At 41.1% G+C, this 24,611-nt stretch overlaps 1 protein-coding gene across 1 annotated transcript in view; it reads right to left on the reverse strand.

Annotated features, from left to right (window-relative positions):
* The window catches only part of Col14a1 (collagen type XIV alpha 1 chain), a 163,305-nt gene that overhangs the window by 103,285 nt on the left and 35,409 nt on the right, over positions 1–24,611 (reverse strand). The window contains exons 8-15 of the mRNA XM_051202657.1: positions 19,793–19,954; positions 15,249–15,400; positions 14,040–14,169; positions 12,306–12,451; positions 10,761–10,890; positions 8,535–8,674; positions 2,408–2,534; positions 440–579 (exon numbers count right to left, since the gene is read on the reverse strand). Coding sequence (XP_051058614.1) covers positions 440–579; positions 2,408–2,534; positions 8,535–8,674; positions 10,761–10,890; positions 12,306–12,451; positions 14,040–14,169; positions 15,249–15,400; positions 19,793–19,954 — 1,127 coding nt within the window. The remainder of the gene's footprint in view (positions 1–439; positions 580–2,407; positions 2,535–8,534; positions 8,675–10,760; positions 10,891–12,305; positions 12,452–14,039; positions 14,170–15,248; positions 15,401–19,792; positions 19,955–24,611) is intronic.

A 24,611-nucleotide genomic window follows, 5' to 3' on the forward strand; every position in this document is an offset into this window, starting at 1 on the left:
TTTAAAAAGAGGGAAATGAAAGGTAGAAGAAAAATACAAAAGAAAAAAATCTGTGTGTGAGCAAGAACTAACTGAATAAAACAGTGAAATGCTGGAATCATTTCCAAAATCAAACTACAGACCTGACTGCCTTCACGTCCCTCAATAAGTACATTATTAATATTGTAAAAGTACCATTGCAAAGTTTTATTAGATGTTACTTGTGAGGGTCTAGGAATCTGAGATATATGATTAATGCCCTGGTAACAACACATTTTTAAACTTTGAACTCTAGTATTATTTGATGCTTAGGAAGTGCCTAATGCCCTGCCCTGCAAGATGCAACTTTTGCAGTTTTCAAGTCCATTTTTAAATGGAGACCAACCAGGGTGGAACAGGAGGCATTCACTTTCAGGGAACATGTTTGGGATCAATTTTTGCTGTGTTTTGGTCAACTCACCTCCTGGGTCTTCCCGCCGTAGACTGGTATCCACATCAGCTTGTGCTGCCCTTCCTCAGCCGAGAGTGGATGCCAGGTCACTCGAAAACTGTCTGTCTTCACCTCATCAATTTCCAAGTATTGCTGGGCAGGAACTTCCTCTGTGAGCCATGGAGGAGAATGAGTTTGAGAAATGAAAAGGCAAGAAAGCAAAACTCAAGCAGCTCCCGGGGGCGGGGGGGGGGGCATAGGATGGGATGGCTGAGAGGGCTTTTGATTTAGGAAAGCCATGGAAGAGTGGGTACCAGCCTCCATCCATCCAGTGTGGCGTCAACGTCCAACAACATAAATTAGGGAAAACCGCAAAAATAATGTTCTCTCAAACGTTTCCAGTAACTCCAGAACTCTAACATAGTCTATATTTCATAAAGTATAAAAAAAATTAAAATGGAGCTGGACAATAGCTCAGTCATAAAGTGCTTGCCTCAAAAACATGAGGAACTGAGTTTGCACCCCACCCCCACCCCAGAACCTTTATAAAAGTGCTGTGGGCACTGGCGATTGTAAACAACAGCTCTGGGGAGTCCTGAACTGAAGATCCTGAAGCTTGCCGGTCAGCTGGTCTAGCCTAAAAGGTGAGCTGCAGGCCAAGGAGAACCACTGTCTCAAAGAAAGTGGATGACAGTCTTGAGGATGCAAGACTACCCTGCACACACACACACACTCACATGCACACATGCATGTGCACACATGTGGACACATAAACACAGTTTTAAAGTAAAAAGAAAAAATGTCAAACTCATTATTTTGGGAAGACATTATATTCCAAGTATTTTGAGGAAAGGGCACCTTAATGCCTAGAGGAACACTCTCTACATTTTAGTATTAAATTACTTCATGGTGATGAGTGAAATCCAGGAGAAAGAACCCTAACCTTTTTAACATGAAGGTGTAGGCATCACCGGAGACAAAACATCATTTAGCGTGCATTCCAGCACCTCAGGCCATACACACTTTGATTACCTCAGAAAGTACAATATCCAAATGCACCCAAAATAATTACTCATGTAGTTGATGTTTGTCTGAAAGCAGTGACTTTTAAACTCTATTAGAACACAAGGAGAAATCCAAGCATAGTCCTCATAAGGAGATCTTAGTTAATCTTCATTTTTCTCTACTTTACCTTATTTCCTCAGTTTAGAACTAACTATATTTGTTTCCATGTGTGATCAATCAACTTAGAAATAAAACAACCAAATTTTTGCCCCTACGAGGCCGAGAAAAAGGTTGTCTGTCTATGTGGAAACTGCCGAGTCCAATGAAAAACACTCCATTTGTGTCTTCTATTCAATTCCAGTATTTCAGTCACTCCTTGTTAGAGTTTCAGGCTCCATTACAATACAGCTATATCACAATGCATTAAGTTAAATGGTATTCAAATGCCATTTCCATTGGCAGTAAACTGTCTCATGTTGGTGATTTTGCAGTTCAGCCTAATGCACCCACACACATGAATGGAAGATGAGTATAAAAACCCTATGTTAAGAAATAAGAGAAATGGGAGTGAGGGTTAAGAAAGCAACAATGTACACTTTTTATAAGTGTTTTGTATGGTTTTTTAATTGTTGGAAAATTTCATGAATGAACACATATATTTTATTAAATCCATTGCCTACTTCAACTCCTCCTGGACTCCCCCTCTACATTCTCCTCCTAAGTTCATGTCCTTTTTTAGCCCACTGAGTCTGATTAGTGATTCCTGTATGGGCACAGGTGTAAGGACATTAACCTTTTAAAATGAGTTGTTGTTTTCTCTCTTTTCCTTATTTTGATAGAAAAGAATTAGCTAGCACACGTTAGCTATCTAATTGTTCGTTTGTTAATAATATCTTCAAAGTTACTGTGGACTCAAAACTCCAGTTGAGGCGGTTGCCACAGGTTTGCAGAACAGTTTCGTCTGAAACCCTCCCAATCCAGAATAAGGCTTACCTGTAGTAAACTCTCCAACCAGAGGCAGGGACTGCCCCTCCTCATAGATGGAGAAAACGGAAACAGAGTACTCCGTGAGAGGAGTCAAGCCTTTCAGAGGGAATGTAGTGACAGGATCCACTTCAACCTGCAAAACAGAGTGGCCACAGAGTCTACACCCAGTACTCTCAAACTACACAAATCACCTGCAGTTTGTCTGGCTGAAGGGCTATCATGACTACAAAGTACAGCACTGAATCCCAGAGCCAGAGAGTGGCCAAGGGCACACATCCCAGCCTTCCTTGGATTTGTTATCAGCTGTTTCTCAGGATGATTCTCAGAAGGTATGTGAAGGGTGTGCAACTTGTGGGGTTGATGAAGCACTAAGAGCAGATAGTTTTGGCTTCACTGCCCAGGCTCTTCCAACTAACTCCATAGCTGTACCATGACAGGCTCTATCATAATGGCACAGTAACCACCATGCAGAAAAATATTAACACCAAAGGAAAGATCAAACATTCAAATGTTCCTTTATATTTCACAGAAAGACAAAAATGGAAATATATATATGTGTGTATGTATATATATGTGTATGTATATATGTATATATATCATACATATATATGTATATATATGTATATGAATATGATTAAGTCCTGAAGAAAGACACTAAGGGCATTTTATATAAAAGGCTTTGGAGAAAGAAAGTACAGAGTAAGAGGAGATGTGGGTAGGATCTAGACTCCACACCCCCACCCACATCACCCTGAAGGTAAAAGAAAGAATGGACATGTCTTTATCATTGTGAGGTTGGTGCTGGACTGCCAAGCTGCATAATTTGGAGAGCAAACTATAGATCGTGGTTATGGTGCCCACCACTGTGAGCTTAACGCATGTCTTAACTAACCATCATGACAATACATAGTGTCTTAAAGTAAGATGCCTAAGTCCTCGTGGTAGTCTATAAAACTGAAGAAATAACCATATTTACCTGCAAGCAGGCTTTCTCAAATTAAAGGCCACTTAAAGCAATTTCAGGAGACATTTTAAAGCAATGCAACACAATCTCCTATTTTAATTATTGTTAATAATTAATCTGGATGCCTTACGTTAAGCAAAGGTAAATAACTCCACGTTTGCTCACTATAACTAATGTGACCTTTACCAAAATAGGAAATGTCACTTCCCCACTTAACTGTTCATTCACTATCAACTGGCCTTCAAATCAAAAGCAACCATCCTAGGAAATCCCCCTAACCTTGTGTATTCTAGGACTCTACCCTGTACTCCCAATGGTCCCTTGGCCTCCAGCCTTTTGGCCTGTGTCATGCTCTTACCTTTTCCAACTAGGGTCTTTGCACCTGTAATCCGTTGGCCCATGTCTCTACAGCTCATTTCTTTTCGAAATCCAGCTTTCCGCATCTCTTTCAAAAATGCTCAGTGTGCCTCTCTGGCAGGGTTAACCTTTCAGTATGAGTCAGTAGATTTGTTCTCTAAACACTGCTTTTGTCCTGTCCTTCCTGACACTCTCTCACCTGTGCTTACACTATGTGTGGCTCTCTGTGCATTCGGTCTACCTCCTGCATCTTGTGTGAGCCGCTGGGGAAGGACCCTTACCTTAGTCTCCTTCCACTCTGTCTAAGTGTAGGATGGCCAGTGACTTGTTTCCCTTTTGACTTTTATTAAATGGACTGAGTAGATAAAAAATTATGATGGAAGCCCCTCAGGAACCCTTTTAAAAGAGAAAGGCTTGTTTAAACTAAGAACCCGTTCAGAAATGATTTCCTGCTCTGAGCAATCAACTGTAGGACAAAAGAAAGTGCCAACCTGAAGAGAGGATTCTGTTTCATCGTTCTGCAACCCTGAGAAAACCCTGCAGTAGTAGACTGCCAAGTAGAGCCTTTCAGCCATCAACTAAGATACCCAACAGCAGTGAGCTCATTTTGGCAGCTCCATCCCAGCCAAGCTCCCAGAGGGATGCAAGTCCTGTATGCTGACACCACATAAGAGAAGCAAGGCCAGCCTCAGTGCACAACCATGGGCTGCTGTGTTGCATGGCAAGAGTTACTGAAAATAAGGATCATCCCCTACTGAAGGATACGCAATATTCTAGATGATTCTTGGAACTTAGTGTTACTTGCCTATGTCTACTGTATTAAGTAATCACTTGATCCTCACCAAATGCCCAGGGATTTGAATTTCTATGGTCAATTTAAAGATGGAAAATTAGTTAAGGAGACCCAGATGTTTGGAGTCTAAACCTTATTGTCTTACATGTATTTTACCGTATGTTTCGTTATTTAAGTGCCAAAGCCCACAAATTCATATTTAAAATATTAATTCAATACAAATCTTCAAAATTGGTGTCTATGAATTATTTCCTGGTGTTGTAGGTAAATCCAGGAATCAACACATATTATTTATTTAGAGCCCCTTCCCTGACTTCCCTCAGCACAGTCTAGGTACTTACAAAAATGGCTTTCCAAAGAACCTGAGGCTAAGGAGTGTAACTAATTTGTTCTGAGCCATATAACTTTTAAATGGCAAGTTTACATCACCTTAACTTCCTTTTGAAAACTCAAGTCTGTGACAAATGGGAATCTTGTATGGATATCAAATCTACACAAAAAATGAAATCCAATTTGTTAGGTTCACTCAGTGTCTAAAGGGAGAAAACAATATAAGCATAAAACCATCTATTATATTACAGTATATATACAGATATATATATGTATGTGTATATATATATCCATTATAAAAAGATTCTGCTCATTTCTCAAAGTATTTTATTTACAAATCAAGATTTCATTTTATATAACTAAAAATTGATTAACTTATTTCACCAAATAAAAAGCTTTACGTGTCTCTTTTTGTTTGTTTCGTTTTGTTTTTTTTTTTTACTTTTCTAGTGTTGCTTTTGTGGGAGGGATTGCATAGCTGAAGACAGCCTTTGGATCTCTGCCTCTTGAATTACAGGTATGTGCCATCATGCCTGCTTTATACTGTGCTGGAAGTTGAATGAAAGATTGCCTGAATGCTAGGCGAGCACTGTGACAACTGATCTACCTCCCACGTCAGCCTGCAGAGCCATATGTTTTTAACTATTAACTTTGAAACTGATTTTATTGGTAGCACCACATGACATAAGACTTAAGAAATGACAACAATGACCACAATCACATTGTTGTGAAACTACTTTGAAAAGAACTTTATTAACAGACTTGCTAAGTATTTCCTTCAGCCTAATTCGGGGGATATGAAGAAAAAGTACTATCAAGGAATGAGAGATTGTGTAGGCTGTGCCACTGAATCATGGCTGTTGGAAACTAACATCTCACAGTCTAAAATGATGGCTTTACTTTTACAAAACTCAATGGCAGAATTTAATTCTTCCTCTCCTTAAAAGCTTCCACAGTAAGTGCTGAAGACAGTGCCTATCCTTAGATAAACAACCCATGCTTTGCAAGCATTTGATTGTATAAAGATTGTATGATATTTTCTCTGTAGAAAACTCTGGACAATGCCTGGTTTGTGGTAGAAACTCAAAATGCATTACATCCCATAGCATCATCACTCTCTTCCATAGTCATTAAGCCCCACAAAAGGTTAGGAAGAAGGCTAAGTTTTGGAGATAAAGCAGTCGAAACATAAACTCAATAATCACCCTCAGTATGCTAGCAAAGCTGTCATGGTGTAGTTGAGTACTCAAGTCTCAGGACCCAAGGAAACCCTCTAGTGACCAGGGGTATCAGCTGTAAAGTGATGTTATTTCAAAGCCTTTGAAGGTTCACGAAGACACTGGTCAAGAGCTCTAAGCTGTTCATTCTCAAGAACTCAGTAAAGCCATTACCTCCATGGATCCTGAGTCGCATACAATTTTACATTTATGAAGATTCTATCCTTCCTTCCCAAATTGATCCACTTGGCTCATGGACTGTGGTCTCTGGACTTTCTGAAGAGTACAAACAGTTTTCTAGATATCCACAGTCCAGTTGATCAGAAAGGCCTCTAAGCAATATACTTCAATTTTTAACTTGTCAACCCACATGTGAAAATAGGAATCATGAGTATCTGCTCAGAAGTCCCACAATCTGACAAAAATACCTCCTCCCTCAGACTGGGACAGAAGGTGTCTTAGCTGGCCATATATTCCTACCATGGGAGGTATCTTAGGTGGCCACCACATCCCTATACTTTAATTGCCAGGTTCCTCTTGTGTACATTATTTGCCTGATCCTCTTATATAGCTAAGAGTGCAATTCTTGAGAGAATAACTTACTTATTACTAGCTATAACAAACACCTATAGCTCAGGAATTTTATTTTAATTGCTTTACTACTCTGGGCTATTATCTTCAAAATCAAAGCAACTGTCACCCAGTGACTCCAAACTCATCCAAATTATTTACATTTCAGATTTATGAATGTTGAAGAGAGGGACTGAACGTTATTTGTCCAGGTTAGAAAATATGACCTGATTGACAGTCCATTACATTATGACTCTGATGAGAGTACACACTGTAAAATACTGCTTGAGTTCAATTGTAGGAAAATGTTTGTCCCAACATATGAAAATACTTATTTTATTTGGTCAGAAAATAGAAATGATGTAATCCAACATATTTCTCTCTTTTTCTTTGCTTCCTGGACCAAGATAATTTATATATATATATAACCTTGCTATCTTGCTAAAACATATTTCTAAGAAAAGATTCCTAAAAGTATTAGTCACCACATATTAAGACACAAGATTTTCTTGAGTTCTAGCAAGTTCCATTATTTCTGAGTATCTTTCTACAAAAGCTGAATACTTCTCTAATCAGAACTTAGTTTTAAATTCATCTATCTAGAGTCTTGGAGGTACCAGTTAAGAACAGAGAAGTAAACCCAACTTTGGGTCAGTTTGTTAGTACATGAAGACACACACATCCTCACTCCTATTCGCCTGGATACATTGTGTCTTCAGAGATGATAACCACTGGTGTACATCTCCCATCCACAGGCTCCTCCTCCATGTGTGCCCATAGTGGGGAAACCCATGTTACTCCCCACAGTTAACTGAATGTAGGCAGGAACTTCTGGCAGTTTCTATCAATGGAATGTCTCAGCAATGAAAGCAAATGCCTCTTCTGAAATATTTTAAGATGAGGGCTTTTTATAGAGTTCATACTGTATCTCCTGCCTCAGTTTCCTGAGTGCTGTGATTCTGTGTGTGTGTGTGTGTGTGTGTGTGTGTGTGTGTGTGTGTGTGTGTGTGTGTGTGTGACCATGCCTGACTGTAAATGACTTCTGAGTCTAGATTATTAAAGCGATTCAGTTCCATTTAGTACTTTCTTTCTCCTTTGGGCATGTGTCATGGAACTCTTGAAGCAACACTCCTGAGCCAACACTCCGGAAACTTCACATGAAGAATAAACTCAGAGAAGTAGATGTCAGTGTCAGCCATCAGCTGTACCCACCTCCCTAGATCATGCACTGGACATGTAAAAAGTCACTGAGACCATGCTGGCTCAGGCCATTTACATGTCAGGGCAGAAGTATACACAATTCCCACCTCCTGAGCCCCACACACCATGAAAGGTAATAAGTAATATATGTAATAATTATGTATTATGTCATCAGTATTGTTTGTTTGCCTGCCTGTTTTGCTGAAATGCAAGGACAATTTTATTAGTTTAAAAGAAAACCCTCCACAGCAGACAAGCTGTACATCTCAGCAGATGCTTGGAAGAAGTAAGGGGAGGAGAGAAGACTAAAGAAAAAAATAGCCATGCCATTTGGGCTACACTACAGCAACACTACAGATGGCAGCCACATCACAGGGAATGGGGCATTATAGAACAAGTAAGAGAAGCCAAAGTGGCAGACAGAAGCATACTTACATCCTGGCCAGCTCCAGAAAGAGAGAGACAGGAAGAAGGGAGAGGAAAAGTTGTGCCTTTGAGAGTCTGGAAGGGGTCAGACCCAGCTGACCCTTGAGACTGCTCAGCTTGTAAGGACTGTACTAGGGGAAGGAACATTAGCATGGTCTTAATCCACAAGGGTTCGATTACAAGGTCCTTGTAGACTGAGCTTCTTAAGAGCTCCATTTACAGGTCATAATCAACAACTACACAACAACCCGAAAAACAGCATGCCCCACAACCTACCTCATTGATTTCTGTCCCATCAGCACTGGTGTACACAATCCTGTAACCACTGATCTTTCGTGATGTGGGATCCCAGGTTAACCGAGCACTATTGGAGCCAATGTTGGAGATCCTCAAATTTCTTGGTGGGGTTAAGGGTACTAAGGGAATAGAGCATAATTAAAAATTTAAGTAACTGAAGTCATTTAAAATAAATGAAAACTTAAGAAATGGCACTCCTAATTTTCAAAGTACTTCTTATTGGGAGGGGGGGAGATAATATAATATGTACATGTGGCCATAGCTTTTGAGGCTTTCTCCAGCTTCCACCAATTCATAGTAGCAATAACTGCCATTGATTAGGTGACTCTTATGAGTTGTAACAAGAGCCATATCATCTCATTAATGTTAGACAGCAGGAGTGGCGATCACCCCTATTGGACTTGGCGACAAAACTGAACTGATTTAGCCAAAGTCACTGTTACACTTCTATTGTGCAACAACAGAGCACTGGGACTGTATGGTGACTTACACACGCACACACACACACTAGATCTCAGCTATTGTTCTGCTAGAATCAACACAATAAAAGCCTTGCATACAAATTATGCCATTCTTGTCAGCCATAAGGGGATAATGCTGTTTACTCGAATGGTCAAGGTCTTCATGGCCTCCATGCATACTGATCTTTGACATTACAGAGCTCTCGGGAGTTAGTGATCATTGTCATACTTAAGGGGCTATGCATGAAGAGTAGGGAGCAAAATAAAGTGATGCCATCAGGCATTATTCATGTTTACATTTACATCATTCCAGAATCCAATTATATTTTGGTGGCGTGGCAGGGAAATGTCCATTTTCCTTAGGACATGGAAATGCCACTTTGGAACATTTTGAATTGATTCCGCCTCCTTCCTTCCCTACTCCAGCTACTCATCACAGGAAAGAGCTGGACATAGTTTTAGCACATAGATAATGAACATTCTTCAGGATGGAGAGTTGAGTTATTTCTTTCTTTTTAATAGATAGCTTCCTCAAACCCCTCAAGGGGCATAGAGATACTTTCTAAGAGGTTTAGTTCTTTCTCCTTCCCCAGATTTGATGCTTTAATTACTATTCCCAAGAGCAAGAACAGCACAGCCTGAGCTAACAAAGCACGGATGTGGGGAAACGTCTTTATCATTAAACTTCTATCGTGTTTTTGCCTCAAGTCGAATCGTAAAAACAAAGAACTATTGATGCTGTCCTACTCATCTCTGTCCAAGGAGCAGAGGGGTGCTTCCTGCCCTTTCATGTGATCCACAAGACTATGAACAGAGCCAGGTTTATAACGGCTTGGGGCAAACCTGGTTAGCACACTGTCACACTTAGTCTAATATCATAGTCTCAAAGCACCAAATACACACATTGTTCTTAAAACATTAGGAGTAGTTTAGTCAAAATTAGCCTCATAGGTAGGGGTCTATCTCAGTGGTAGACCACTTGTCTAACATACAAGAGACACTACACCACAAAAGTCAAAATTAGCCTTCTTAATAAAAATTTATTTAAAACCTAAACCCTCCAAAATAAAGGGCTCGTGTAAAAGGGATAGCAAACATTTTTTTAGGAAAAATATTAATTTCAATGAACATAAAACAGATATTAAGCCAGGAGGTTGTGGCGTACGCCTTTGATCCTAGCACTGAGCAGATCTCCGTGAGGTCAAGGCCAGTCTGGTCTCTACAGAGTGAGTTCCAGGACAGGCTCCCAAAGTTACAGAGAAACCCTGTCTTGAAAAACCAAGAAAAAAAAAAAAGTATTGAGTGACTACATATTTTCACATGAGTTTAATCATATATCAATCACATAATAGATAAGAAAGTGTTCCTTTACGGACAGAGGAGCTGACAACATTGTCATTATCATCCATCTTAACCCGCAGTGAGCTCCCTACCTCAGCTGCTGGGATTCCAGAATATTCTAGAGCTCTTCCCTTTCTATTCTGATCTAGTACACAGCACATTTAGATTCAGAGTGAGACAGGTAGACTTATCTGAAGGATGCTGAAGTTCAGTGCTAATATCCAAACTTCTCTTGGCAGCTCAAGATAAAAGAAATACAATTCTTTCCCTAGGTAAAATTCTCCTAAAGTCACAGTGGCCTCTTGAGAGGTTTTAATCAAGACTGGCAATTTGGATTCAGAACCACAAACGTTTGTCTGGGTTTTTGTGGTAGTATCTCATGTGGACCCACATCCCCACTCACAGGTGGTCTCCTGCCCTGTAGCAGGATCGCTGGCTTCTTCTCCAAACATAGCGTACACAGTGACTGTATATTCTGTATTGGGGAATAGCCCTCTCAGTTCGATGTCCGTGTGAGTCTCTCCGATCTTCATCTGAAAAGAACACATGGGATCAGATCATTTTCCAATGTGTGTTCGCCCTGCTCATCGGAGTACGACAGAATAAAGGTGATGCTTCCTAGGGAGGCTGTGTGACCTCTCACAGCACCTACATCAAACAAGCCTCGGTTGGTTTTTGGGTTTGTCTCAAGTTGGTTTCCATTAGAAGCTGATAATACAGAACCACATAACACTGAGTGTGCCCCCCCCCCAAGCTGTGTTGGGATAATGCTTCACAGCTGGACAAACGGCAACTGCAGCCAGAGCAACAATGCTGTCTGGTCCCCAGGAAAGTGGGGGTGGAAGCGACTCAGACGCAGTCTCTAGATGTGTACATCACAGCAGTGTGCTGGAGGCAAGACCAAGCGGGCACTTGTCACAGCTTGCTAATCCTAACCAGTCCTCTGGCTGGATGCCCAGGTTGTACTTCCAGCTCCATTGCACTGGGCCAGTTTTGCCACCCCATTTAAGAGAGAGGCCATCTGGAAGAATTGCAAATCCCTTCAGGTATTCAAGAAGAGAGAGACTCAGCATGACCCCCCACTTGCCAATTTGTCTCTGGACTCTGGGGTAATGTTTTTGACCTTTGGAGATTGTCAAACTACTTGCATGACAAGTGGATTGGTTGTATGACAATTGGACATCAAATATGCGACAAGTAGTTTTTCCATTTTAGAAGGAAGAAAGGAATCTCTGTATCCTCCAGTCACACAGTTTAAGTTTGTAAATTCTGAAGCATCTGTACACGCATTAGAATACACTGGAGGGGCCTGGAGAGATGGCTCAGGGGTTAAGAGTACATCCTGTTCTTGCAGAGGACCTGAGTGGTCCCCCACACCCACATAGGGTGGTTTACAACCACCTCTACCTCTAACTCCAGGGGGTCTGACACCCTCTTCTGACCTCCTCAGGCATCTACACACACATGTACATACACACATATACACATACTTACACATAATTAAAAATATAAAACAACCTTTTAAACCTATACCAAAGGGATGAGAGGACGTAGCTCATTGGAAAGGCACTTGCCTAGTATGTGTAAACTTCTGGGTTTGATTCCCAGAACCATAAAGAAGGAAGGAAAGGGAGAGGAAGGGAGACAAAGAGAATGCAAGGGAAGGCAAAGAAAACAGAATTCATTTAAAAAGACTGTAAATAAAATTTCATCAAAAGGGATGAGGCTATGTCTCAACAGTACAACTTGGCTAGTATGTGTGAGGTCCTGAATTTAGTCCTCCGCATTATAAAATAATGAAGAGCTGTTTTTATAGGTAGTAAGGTTACCACCTATGTTTTTGGGTTGACCATTTGAATTTTCTGAATTTTACACAATCAGTTGTTCCAATAAAACTTTTATCAGGAAATCAAAGGTCCCGGGGCTGTAACTGGTATCAGGGAGTTACCTCTTTTTCATCTCCAGCCAGACCTTCTGTGAGGGGAGCATAGAGGATCAGATAGCCCGTGGCGCCAGGGACCGCATCCCACTTGACACGCATGCTATTCTCAGTCACATCATACAGCTCCAGGTCGGAAGCCATGGGCAAGGCCACTGCAAGAAGAGACTCTTTGGAATAGTCATTTACAAGTTCCCTTGAGATAAAACAGGGTAATAAGAGGCCAGGCCTGCTGGGCCATGCTTATCATCCCAGCACTCAGAAGAAGGCAGGAAGATTGCTTCAAGTTCAAGACCAGCCTCGGCTACTGAGTGACACCCTTTCTCAAAAAGAATGGAAGGAAGGGAGGGAGGGAGGGAGGGAGGGAGGGAGGGAGGGAGGGAGGGAGGGAGGGAGGGAGGAGGAAGGGAGGGAGGGAGAGAAGAAGAAAGGAAGGAAGAAGAAAGAAAGAAAGGAAGAAAGGAAGGAAGGAAGGAAGGAAGGAAGGAAGGAAGGAAGGAAGGAAGGAAGGGAAAAGTAATAAAAACAACAATGCCAGCCATATTTCAAGAACTGGGAGAAAGGAATTGGGGTAAACCTCTAGTTCAAGGCTTGAACAGCACTGGGAAAACAGGACTCGGTTCTTTCCAGACATAACTGTAGGTCCCTCATGCCTGACCACACCTGCTTCTCTAACCACACTGTCGAGTCCAGCACTTTGCTTACACCTGCAACTCTCTGCACATGTTTCTTTAGAATCCCCACACCACTTCATGGCACTGACATATTCAAATGCCCCGTGTTTGCAGACTCAGCTTTTACTAGATAGAAGCATCTATGAGAGGACAAATGGCCACTAGACTGCTTCTGCGAAGGGGGATTGCCTGGGGGAGTGGAAGACAAGCAGCTGGGGACGGCCGGATGGGGGAAAGTCCTCGGAGGAAGGGGATGATTTAGGACAAAACATGATGCATATGTATGAAAATTCCACAATGGAAACCATTACTTCCTTTGTTAACTTAAAAATAACTTAAACAAGAGAAAACAGATTTCTCCAAAACAGAAGCGTCAACTCTGGTCTTGCAGATTATTGCTACTCAAAAGTCCATCACTGCACAAGGGAAATATACCATCATCCCGGAATGTGGTTTTTGGTGCTATTTACATAGTTATTGTCTTACAAAATGCAGATTATTTATGACAGTTTGGCACAGAGCCCAGCATGGATTAAGAACACAATCTTTAAAATAACTACAATATGATCACTTTAAGATGATCTTTTTACGATTCTCTGAGTATGGAGCTCTTTGTATGCATACATGTGTGTGTGTGCACATAGTATACATATGTGTAGCTATCATCATGCCCAATGAAGGGACTATCACTATTCAGAAGATCCTTTTAATTATCATGAGACGAACGATGAGGATTGAAATGTGGTTTCATTCTCTCAATACTGCCCCGGGAAAAAGATGTCCTGAACTTCTAAATTCCAGTGAACGAATTTTGGCATAGCTCTTGGCTCACTGTAGACATTTCCTAAAAGTGTGTTTGGTGAATGAATGAGTCTGCCTCCTTCACCATTCCATACACACAGCTGCAAAGCTGAAGCAGCAGTACCATCCTTTCCCACATACATGATGACAGTCACTTCCTGTGAATTTCAATCACGGTGTCTATCCACCCTGAGCGGCCCAGTTTAGGAATCAGCCACCTAAGCATGGCTGAATGTGTTGAAAAGTCGAAGGGAAAGAAAGTACACACGTGTGGTTTCTGTCCCCCGCAGGCCTTCACTAGCAGTGTGGACAGATACTGCAAACACTGCTATCTGGTACTCAGTTGAAGACATCAAGTTTTTCAACACTATGGAAGATACACTCCCATCCACCACCACCTGTTGAAAGAATAGGGTGAGAAAAAGATGAAATACCTTGCATGCAGAATTGAAACCAAAAAGCAAAAAATATTTCCGGGAAGAACATCTCATTAAATATTTTATTATTTGTGCTGGGTCTTCATTTCCACTGTAGAGATCAATTCTCTTTGTCCTTGTACATAAGTGGATGCTCTTTATGGAATGGGTCCAAAGTGACTTCTTAATTCATATATGACGCCAATTGTGGTGTCACTCCTGGGCTAATTATTGTCCTAGTCACATCCACGTGGTAACAGTAGATAAAATTTTCCTCCATGGAACTTTGGGAAGACTTTGAAAAGGTTGTTATTTGTGAGAAAAATGAAGCCACTGGAAGGATTTTGGTTTATTTTTCTCTTTGGACCAGAGGTTTGAAACTCCATGATCAATTTCTGTAACACCTGAAAGTAAAAAGGGACCCACAGAGCCTGTCTTGACACAGAAGAACACTGTGAAACATTCTGAGGTCCATCAGAGGTTAGAACAACAAAAGGAAGTGGAGTCCATCATGTCTTAACTCAATGAATCAACATATCCAAGCAGGGCAGGGAAAGGGCCCAGGCATTGGCAATAGGTGTTTGTCTAGCTACAACTGGCCATGTTGGAAAACACTGGCCGTAGCTGCTTCATGATGGCTTTCCACTGTCCTAATCTCTACAAATTCTCAGAAAATTCCAAATCACAGAAGACTAGCTCATCATTATTAGCACATAATTTGGAAGATATGATCTTCACTATGGCAGAAATACCTGACCACTCCAAAATAGAAAAAGACGGATTTAAAGCTGAGTCAATTTAGAACTTGCTAATTCTGAGAAGAAAAGTAGACTAGGTTGTAAGTGCATGCTTGATACAATTCTGAGGATAACTATATGATGGGATGAGCGAAGATGTGGATACCACAACTTGAAGAGATGAAGGAACAATACAGACATGCAGAGATTCATTTCAGATCACTTAGAGTGTTTAACCAGATAATATCCTACACATACATTTGTATTCTGTACCCACTATAAAGACTTCAGGGATTAAGAGGTTTGGAAAGACTGTCACATTACCTCCTCTGGTTTTCCACCTCGGGTGGGATAATACACAACTCTGTATTTTCCCACTTTTCCTGGGGTGTGAGTCCAGTTGACCATAAAGCTCCTGGCGGTGACTTCAGAAGTAATCAACTCTGTAGGTGGCGCAATGGTGGCAAGGGCTGATGCTAAATGAAAGAAATCACCAGATAAGTCTGATTTCCCATATCATAACTATGAGCCTAAGAATCACCATGTGTCAGGAGTGACTACCAATGCTATGGTGCCCGTAAGAGTCTCCTCTGTGGACAAGTTGGTTCCATTGTTAAGTCTTGTATTCATTCATTCAAACATTGTTGTGTCTGACTGTCCACTAAGGCAGGTTCTTAGGACAAAAACTGAAATGAAACAGAGTTCTTAATTCTCAGAAACTTTAACAAGAACTGTTAATAAACAATGAAAACAAGCAATTAAGTGAATGTGCACATATACAAAGATATTCTTCTGAGATTTTTAGAGGTGTTGTTTAATTCTCAACTATTATTATTACTGCCCATGTTTTGTAGATAAGAAAAATCAAGGTACGATAAAGGTAACAAACAGACCAGTACTAACAAGCAGTAGCTCTCAGAGATGATACTATATTTAGGTTCTTCCAGATACAAAGACATAGCATCTACACTGAAGATCAATATCTAAACATAAAAGAAGTTAAAAAAAAAAAAAAACCTGACATGTAGTGAACACTGAACGCCCACTCTGTGTCAGACATGTGTGTGCCTTGTATGTGCTAAAAAATGATTTTATAAATTTATAAATAGGGAACACAACATGAAAGTGAGACTAAAGTTATTGATTGATTGCTAGGATTTCTCAAACTTTTAGGGAACCCAAAAGAACTTTAATAACCATAACAATGGGAAAATTATTTAGCATTGCTTGAACAATTGAGTATTACATGCTTTCTCATCAAGTACATATACAGGACCGTGTGTGTGTGTGTATGTCTGTCTGTCTTCCTGTATGTGTAAGTAGGTGCTGTTGTGTGGGAAAAGCTGAGCTGTAAAATAGCCTCACTCTGAAGGTCAGAAAAATGTGCTCACGATCCTACAGCTAGGGTACCCAACTCAACCCCAAGACATCTGGTACGTGGAAAGTAGAATGATAGAGATTAAAAAAAAAAAAAAAATGAACCAACCATAACAATGAAACTCTCCAAGATATAACAAAGACAAGAAATAAGCAAAATTCCTTATTTTATCAAAATAAAACCTTGATATTGTCCCTTTTCCCAGATCCTATGAACCAGGTGTAACCTACAGATCAATATAGTGAGGAGCAGGTATTGAACAACGGTGCTGAATTTATCCCCAACAAGACTGAATATGTGTATTTTTCTCCGCCCTCCTTTAAGTAGAACTAAGATTCTGGACATTGTGTAGAAGGCAAGCGTAAAAAGACACTGAAGTCAGAGAGAAGCAGGTAGAGGCAAGAGGCCCTGCAGAGGGCAAGTAACATTACACAAGTGATTTCCTTTCTCTTTAGTGCTCAAATGTCCCCAGCAGGGGGGGGTGGGGGGGAAGCATCAGGCAGCATAGAAACATCAATGTACTCAGACAAAAGCTCTTCCAGCAAAGACTGGTCTCTACTACCAAAGGACCAGGAAAAAGCTAGCATACAAAGGCAGGCAGGCACTAAGAAAAATAGCTGTACTCCTCCTCTCTGATACTGTCACCCAATGGCAGCCAAAGGCTGAATGGACACCTAAATTCCACCCTGTTTTGGTTTTCACAGTGTGTCACAACACCCACCCCCATCCATTCATTCAAGCTGGGGCAGGATGGAGAGTAAGGAGACCCTTCCTGCCATCCCTACCTGTGACAGCAGTGTTGCTCACAGAAAGGGCCTACCTAGGCTCCAGCAAGCCTCCTAATCATGATATCCCCCCCATCCCCATCACCTGGGGAGATAGGATAGTGTGTCAGATCTTTCCCAGCGTCCTACAATATGGAGACAACTCCCACAGAACTGTCACCAGGCAACAGAAGTGAGGGATTTCTCCAATAAGATATATATTAATGGCAGGACTGCAAGTAGCTCTTTTCTCCTTGAACCAAATTAGGCAAAAATAAGTAACCCAGACTTCTAATCTGAACTAACAAAAATGAAGTATTACTTACTCTCCACTCTTGGCAGAAAGTGCAGCCACCATGGAATGCTTTAGCACAAATGGACAATGAAAACCACAATTAAAACCAGTAACAACATAAAACTCCCAGAAAATAAAACAATCATTAGTTAAACTAGTGAATGGGATCAACAACAGAGATGTGGACAGAGGGAAGAATCAACAAGCTTGTTTGCTAGAATGGAAATGGCCTGATCAAAGCAAGAAAGAACAATCAGACTTAAACCTCAGCAGAACTGGGTGTGGAGATCCACACTCGCAGCACCACGGAAGGGAAATACAGCACATAAGGAATCAAGGTCCTTGAGTCCTGGTTACAGGATGAGTTCAAAGCCAACATGGACCTCAGTTAGTTCAAAGCCAGGCTGTGCTATGTAATCTATTGCAGATCATTGTTTTTTTAAAATAAGCCCTACATGTGGAATTGGGGTGGAGGGATGGGAGGGGAGGGTGGTCAGGGTGCATGTGAGGGGGGAGAGAGGGTAAGAGGGAGGAAGGGAGGGAGAGGGAACTGGGATAATAAAATAATAATAATAATAATAAAGAGCTAATAGTGATAATAAGAGAGACTCAAATACATGTGGGAATATAACAAAATACATTTAATTCATAACATCAGAACCTTAAAGGAAGGTGAAAAAGAAGTTTGAACTCAAGCAGTAATTGAAGAAACAAAATTTACTCTGCTCAAGGTAGATGCACAAGAATTCATGCTAAGTCAACAATACTCAAACTCATGAATGCTAAATATGAAGGAAAAAATCTTTTAAACAATGAGAGAATGTCCCCTACCTGGAGAAGGAAAACAACTAATCAAACCCTAGAAACCAAGAAGAACAGATACAACTCTGTTTGCATGTTCAGAAATAAAAGTGTTTAACAAGATCTCAATATCCAGCAAAAACATGAGTCAACAATGTAGGGAAAACCAAGATATTTCCAGAAAAAAAGAAGAAATGCTGTCATAAACAGACTGTCCTTTTTAAAAGGGCTAAAGATGTCTTGATCTCTCATTAAAAATAAAATTATTTTAGAAGGATCCTAGATTATTATAAAAAATGTCATAAAACATAAAATAAACATAATAAAATATATCCCCTTAAGTTTTCTAAATGATGTTGAATATGAAGTACAGAGATCTGCCTTTTTCTGAATAAAAATAGAGGAGGGATGGATGGGGGAAACAGAGGGGAGGTGGGGGAGGGACTGGGAGAAGAGGAGGGAGGAGAAACTGCAGTTGGGACATAAAATACAGAAAGGAAGAGAGGAAGGGAAGAAGGGAGGGAGGGAGGGAGGGAAGGAAGGAAGGGAGAGAGTAAGGGAGGGAGGGAGGAAGGAAAAAAACAAGCAAGGAAGGAAGGAGGGAGGGAGGGAGGGAGACTGAATGCTCAGTAGTAGTCTTGAAATGAAAAAATAAAAACAGAAATGGACTGGAGGCTGTCAGGATTTAGCAAGAGGATGATTAAATGATGCGGGAGTGTTGGTGAATAGTGGCAGGAACATTCCTGTGATGGAAGTGTTCATCATACCGAGTCTATTGTTATTCATAGCCTGCTGGTGTTGGTGGCACTACAAGATGCTGCCATTAGGGTGAAGCTGGAAAAGAAGAAGCTACTCTTTGTGTACTGTTCCTTACGTCTTATGTGATTGCATTATGATCTCGATATTGAGCATTTCATTTGAAAAATGGAATGTTTTAAACATTAATGCTTCAAAATCCCCTCCTAGTCAAAGCAGGCGTCGCTTACCCTCATGAGACTGCCAATGCGTATGTCTCTTTTTGACTGCTGACTCGGCACCAGAAACAAAATGGAGTATTAAGAAAGTCAAGTTGAAAAAAATATAATCCATGTGTGCATGGTGACACACCTGTAAGCATGACAAACCCGTGGACATGTTTTCTCTCATTTATGGGTCAGTGTGCACAATGATAGATACATGTGTGTGATGGGGATGTCCTTCTGTATATGTTTCTCTTTTTGGTTGATGAATAAAACACTGTTGGCCAATAAGGCAGGAAGATAGGTGGGACTAGGAGACGAGAAGTATTATGGGAAAGGCAGGCAGAGAGAACCTGCCAAACACAGTCGCCATGTAGATCACAAAGGAGCAACAGGTCTGGACCCTTCTCCCGTAAGATAAGACCACGTGGAAATACTTAGATGAATAGAAATGGGTTAATGATTAAAACAGAGCTAGCCAATAAGAAGCCCTAGCCACCTGGCCAACCTTTTAATACTTAATATAGCATCTGTGTGTGTATTTGAGGCTGAGAAGGGCAGCGGGACCTGGCTGGAAGAAAACCCAGCAACGTGTGTGGCTAGAGACGTGTGAAGATAATGACAGCGTGTTGTGCTGCCCACGTCCACTGCACCTCTCTGTCCTCGCTTACCTTTAATCTCCTTGTCTTGCTCTTCTACTCTGGAGCACACAGTCCTGGTCAGGCTCTCCACCACTGTGTGCATCAGGTCGAATTCAGCAACGTTGTACACATGGGTGCTGTCTGGCTCAGAGGCGATCTCCTGCAGCTCACTCAGGTCGGCATTTTTAACCCCTGCCGTTGAGAATAACAGGGAGGATGGTGATCTTGATGTCTCATTAGAAAGAGCGACTGTAGTGGAGTTAACCCAGCCATTACCGCAACCAAAGCATCCTCCACTCGGATGATGGGATCAAATTATATGTGCAATAACATTGAAGTGGATAAAGAAAATGTGTCATATATACACAACAATATTTTTCAGCCACAGAGAGGAATTATGTTACTTACAGGAAAGTGGATATAAATGGAGATGGTTATATTAATTAAGCCAGTCTCTGAAAGGCAAATACTGTATATTTCCTCACTTGTAGTCCTATATTTTAGGTGCATAAATAAAATCTTATTCATAAATGTAACATGAAAGTACAAACCAAACTGTGAGGAGAAGAAAGGAAACTCGCAAGAGGAGAAGGGGAAAGAAAAGGCAGAGTAATAGGATTGGAGGAGGGAAATACTGAATGCATGGTATTTACTCGTTTGAATGTTTTGTTTTAATTACAGAAGATATGATGGTCTGTGATGGCTCATGCCTTTAATCCCAGAACTTGGGAGGCAAAGACAGGCAGATCACTGTGATTCCAAGGCCAGCCTGGTCTACAGAGTGAATTCTAGACCAATAGTGCTACACAGAGAGAGATTCCATCTCAAACACCAAAGAAAAAGGAAAAGAGAATGCTTCATGTGTGTTGTTCCCTAAGTAATTAGGCAGTGATTTTGCTCAACACACCCCAAGAGGAAGATAACTGGACGTAATTTCTGTCTTGAACAAATATTGCAGAATCAAGAGTAACTAAACTAGTACCAAGAACTATCAATCTGTGGGTTTAAACTTCGGCAAAGTAATTGTGTTTACACTCAGAATCATGTTTATGATCTCAGCACTCAGGAGGCAGGAGAACTATGATGAGCTCAAGGCTAGCTTGGGCTACATAGTGAGCTCCAGGCTAGCCTGATCTATAATGTGAGATGCTGCACCTCAACAAAATAAAATTGAGAAATATTGCTAGAATTCAAACTTTATATACATAGTTACAGTACACAGTACTAAACCAGAGGGTAACATGGTTGAAGATATTTTTGAATGGATTCAAACACACTTTACTGCCCAGTAATCTCTGTAAATTTTGATGGGTCAAATAAGGAAGTTCCTTCCATTGTCTCTGCTGAATTTCACCACCACAGGTCAAGCAGAATGCTGAATTTCTAGAGGATACTACAAAATAGTAGGACAAAGGGCAGTGGCTGGAGACACTTGCAGTATGTTTACTCTTCCTCTAGAGCTGTGTTGCTCATTCCATGAATTCATGCAATCTTCTCAACAACCACTGTTGTTTCTGCTGCTTTACACATGCACAGTTAATGAACTTGTCTTAAAGACACACATCTGGAAAGGGTATCGTAATGGTTCCGCTATACCACGCTGCCTCTCCAATGGTACATTACAAAGAGCAAAGGAACTTGGAGATGGAAAAGGAGAGGCACATGACTAGGCTCCATGAGTTTAAGGGGAGGTTTCTCTTCTCCAAAAGTCAACAAGGAGGATTCTTTAGAAATCCTTGTAGCATCAGTCATCTGACGATATTAAAGAGATATCCGCTAGAGAGGTGCCTGGAGCTGCACAGATGACTTCTCATATGCCTGGTTGGACTAACTATACTTCTTTCACACTCAACGTGCTAAGTAACAAAGCTTTAGTAGTCGTTGAATTATGTGATTAGGAGACTGCAAGATCACGGATATTGCTCCTTTCCAGGTAGTTTCCAGAGAAGTTCAAATAACATCCAAATAAATTCACTATGTTTTGTTTAAATTATCTCTAAGGATTATTAACAAAAGCATAAAATTCTGGATAAACATACAAGATAATCCTCCATTAGCTTAACTCTTCTGCGGAGGCTTTCTTTACCAGATGAGAGACTGAAAGAAATGTATATCTGAAGTTTCTTGCCCAAAGGACTTCTAGAGTACACAACTGAGTCGGTATGACACTGATCGTGTGCTGAAGGAAAAGCTTAGTGGAAAGAATGCTTTCTCATGTCGTGCAAGTCTACACTTGATAGAAATGCTGAAAAAGATTCTGTCTCTCTCCCCTCCCGTGTGTTTGCTTCCCTGTCTTCATGCGTAAAATAGTTTGACTGTTTAAAATGCATGGAAAATAAAGGAAATGGTGGTAATGACTTGGAAGGAATTTTTACAGTCAGGAGTTTTGTTCCACTCATCTTCGCTCCCAGAACTCACCACAATGCCTGGCACACAGTGAAGTGAGTAAGTCTTGAATAAAGCATTCTATAACCCACAATCTGAGCAGCAAGTCTAAGAATGGGTTACAGGCATTTTTTTCTCTCTCATTGGCAGCTCTGAAAGATGCACTGTTCAACTTCAGAGTAATAAATGTTAATGCCTAGGACAAGCAACTGAATCAGTTCCCAGGACCAAAATGACCACATGGTTTATTGCCCATCTATGCTCCAGGAGTGTGCTGCTAAATACATACCAGCTATCTTTCTGCCCTCATTTCCAGTATTTACCATTTTCTATAGTATGGATACCTATGAATTATGTCAAACACCTATGCCAGGTCAAGATGCAGATGAGGGATGCAATGTGCACAGCTGGCTCTTGAAAACTGGTATGAGATGGTTCCTCCGAACCACTGTCAGGCAATACTCACCTCACCTTCCACACACAGGCAAGCAAAATAGCAAGGATGCAAAAACACTAAAGCAATATTTGAATATGATGAACTCTTAATTTTTCCCTTGATCCTCTTTTATTCTCTTGTCTACGAATGGGAAAAAAATGCAGCAGTAACAGTTGTATAGTTCAAAACAAGTAAGCCCTGCTTATTGAACAAATACAATATACTTTTCTTAGATGCACCATTTACGAGCATCTGGATTTGCAATGCTAAGAGTAATAGTGCTGTCTTTGAACTATTTTAGACCACCAGTTCATTTACAGAGCACTTGGCAAGTGTCGACACTGGTGTGGGAAGGAGAGATGAAGGTACAATCTTACCCTCTAGTGACTTACTGTTTCGAGAGGGTGCAGCAAGCAGGAAAAGAAAGGGAAAACACAGTGTCGACAGCTTCTGCAACTATCGTCAGCCATGTCAAACACTAATAAGAAATAAGTCCTATGTCAGCAGTAGCGGTGCACGCCTGTAATCCCAGTACTCTGAGGCAGGCGGATCTCTGAGTTCAAGGCCAGCCTGATCTACAGAACGAGTTCCAGAACTACAGACTTGAAAACCTGTTTCAAAAAAGAAGCAAACAGAAAGCTCTCCTCCTGCGGCCCGCTGATCTGGGTGTTGAACTCTCAGCTCTTTCTCCAGCACCGGGTGTCGGCCATGCTTCCCACCATGATGCCAATGGACCAACTCTGTAAGCGACCCCCAGTTAAATGTTTTCTTTTCTAAGAAAAAACGTGATTTAAAAAGTGACCAATCAGCAACCACTCCACTATGTAAACTATGTAAGCAGGAATCTGCTACGATCTTTCTCCAAGAAGAAAAACATATCATCACTTGTAGGGAGGGGACTCTAATGGGTCTGTCAGAAGTTCTCAACCCTGAAGAGTGTTTTCAAAGTACACAGTCCCATGGGTAGCCCTGGATGTTAGAGAACTCTCTATGTGGACCAGGCTGGCATGACAGAGATCTGCCTGCCCTTACCTCCCAAGTGCCACAATTAAAGGTATACACCACTATAGCTGGCCTGACCTGGGTGTTTTTAAAGTACAGCTTCCCAGACACCTTTAGTTGGTGTGGTAGTTTGAATAAAATGGCACCCATACGCCCATAGGGGGTGGCCTAGTAGGAGATATGACCTTGTAGGAGGAGGTATGGCATTGATGGAGGAAGTGTATCTGGAGACAGGCTTTGAGGTTTCAGAAGTTCAACCTATCTATGCCCACTCCTCCTTCCTGTTGTCTGAGGGGCCAGAAGTAGAATGCTCAGCAACCTCTCCGGCACCATGTCTCTCTGCATGCTGCCAAGTTTCCACGCCGTGCTTCTGGCCATGATGATGATGGACTAAACCTCTGAACTGTAATCTAGCCCCAAATAAACTTTCTAAGAGTTGCCATGCTCACAGTGTCTCTTCACAACCAAAGAAACCCTGACTAAGAGGGTAGGGTTAGGAAAGAAGTTTATAGTTCATTCCAGTATTGTATCAACTGTTGTCTTTTCTGACTCTGTAGAATACTTATTCTCTTCCAATGAAGAATCCAGAAAGTTCATGAAAAGATTGAAGCATGTTCTTGATGCTTTTTCTTTTTTCTTTTGATTTTTTTTTTTTTTTTTGAGACAGGCTTTCTCTGTGTAGCTTTGGAGCTTGTCCTGGAATTCGCTCTATAGACCATGCTGGCTTTGAACTCACAGAGATCCGACTGCCTCCGCCTCCTGAGCACTGGGATTAAAGGCATGTGCCACCAATGCCACATCTTAATGAGACGAAAAGTTGACAACATAATAATTCGCCGTGTTAAAAAAAAAAAAAAAACTAAGTGGGTCATTCGTAACAAGAGACTTTAAGTGTCTTCAGAGCCCTGTTGAGAGATTTGCTACACCGTTTTGACTAATGTTTCAGCGTCTTGGGAATCAGGCTGTTGTTTTGTTTTGTTTTCTGCCAAAGTTTATTGGTCTCTACTAAACAGAAGACTTTCCTCT

This window comes from Phodopus roborovskii, unplaced genomic scaffold (genome assembly GCF_943737965.1).
Source record: "Phodopus roborovskii unplaced genomic scaffold, PHOROB, whole genome shotgun sequence".
In the NCBI taxonomy this organism is placed as follows: Eukaryota; Metazoa; Chordata; class Mammalia; order Rodentia; family Cricetidae; genus Phodopus; species Phodopus roborovskii.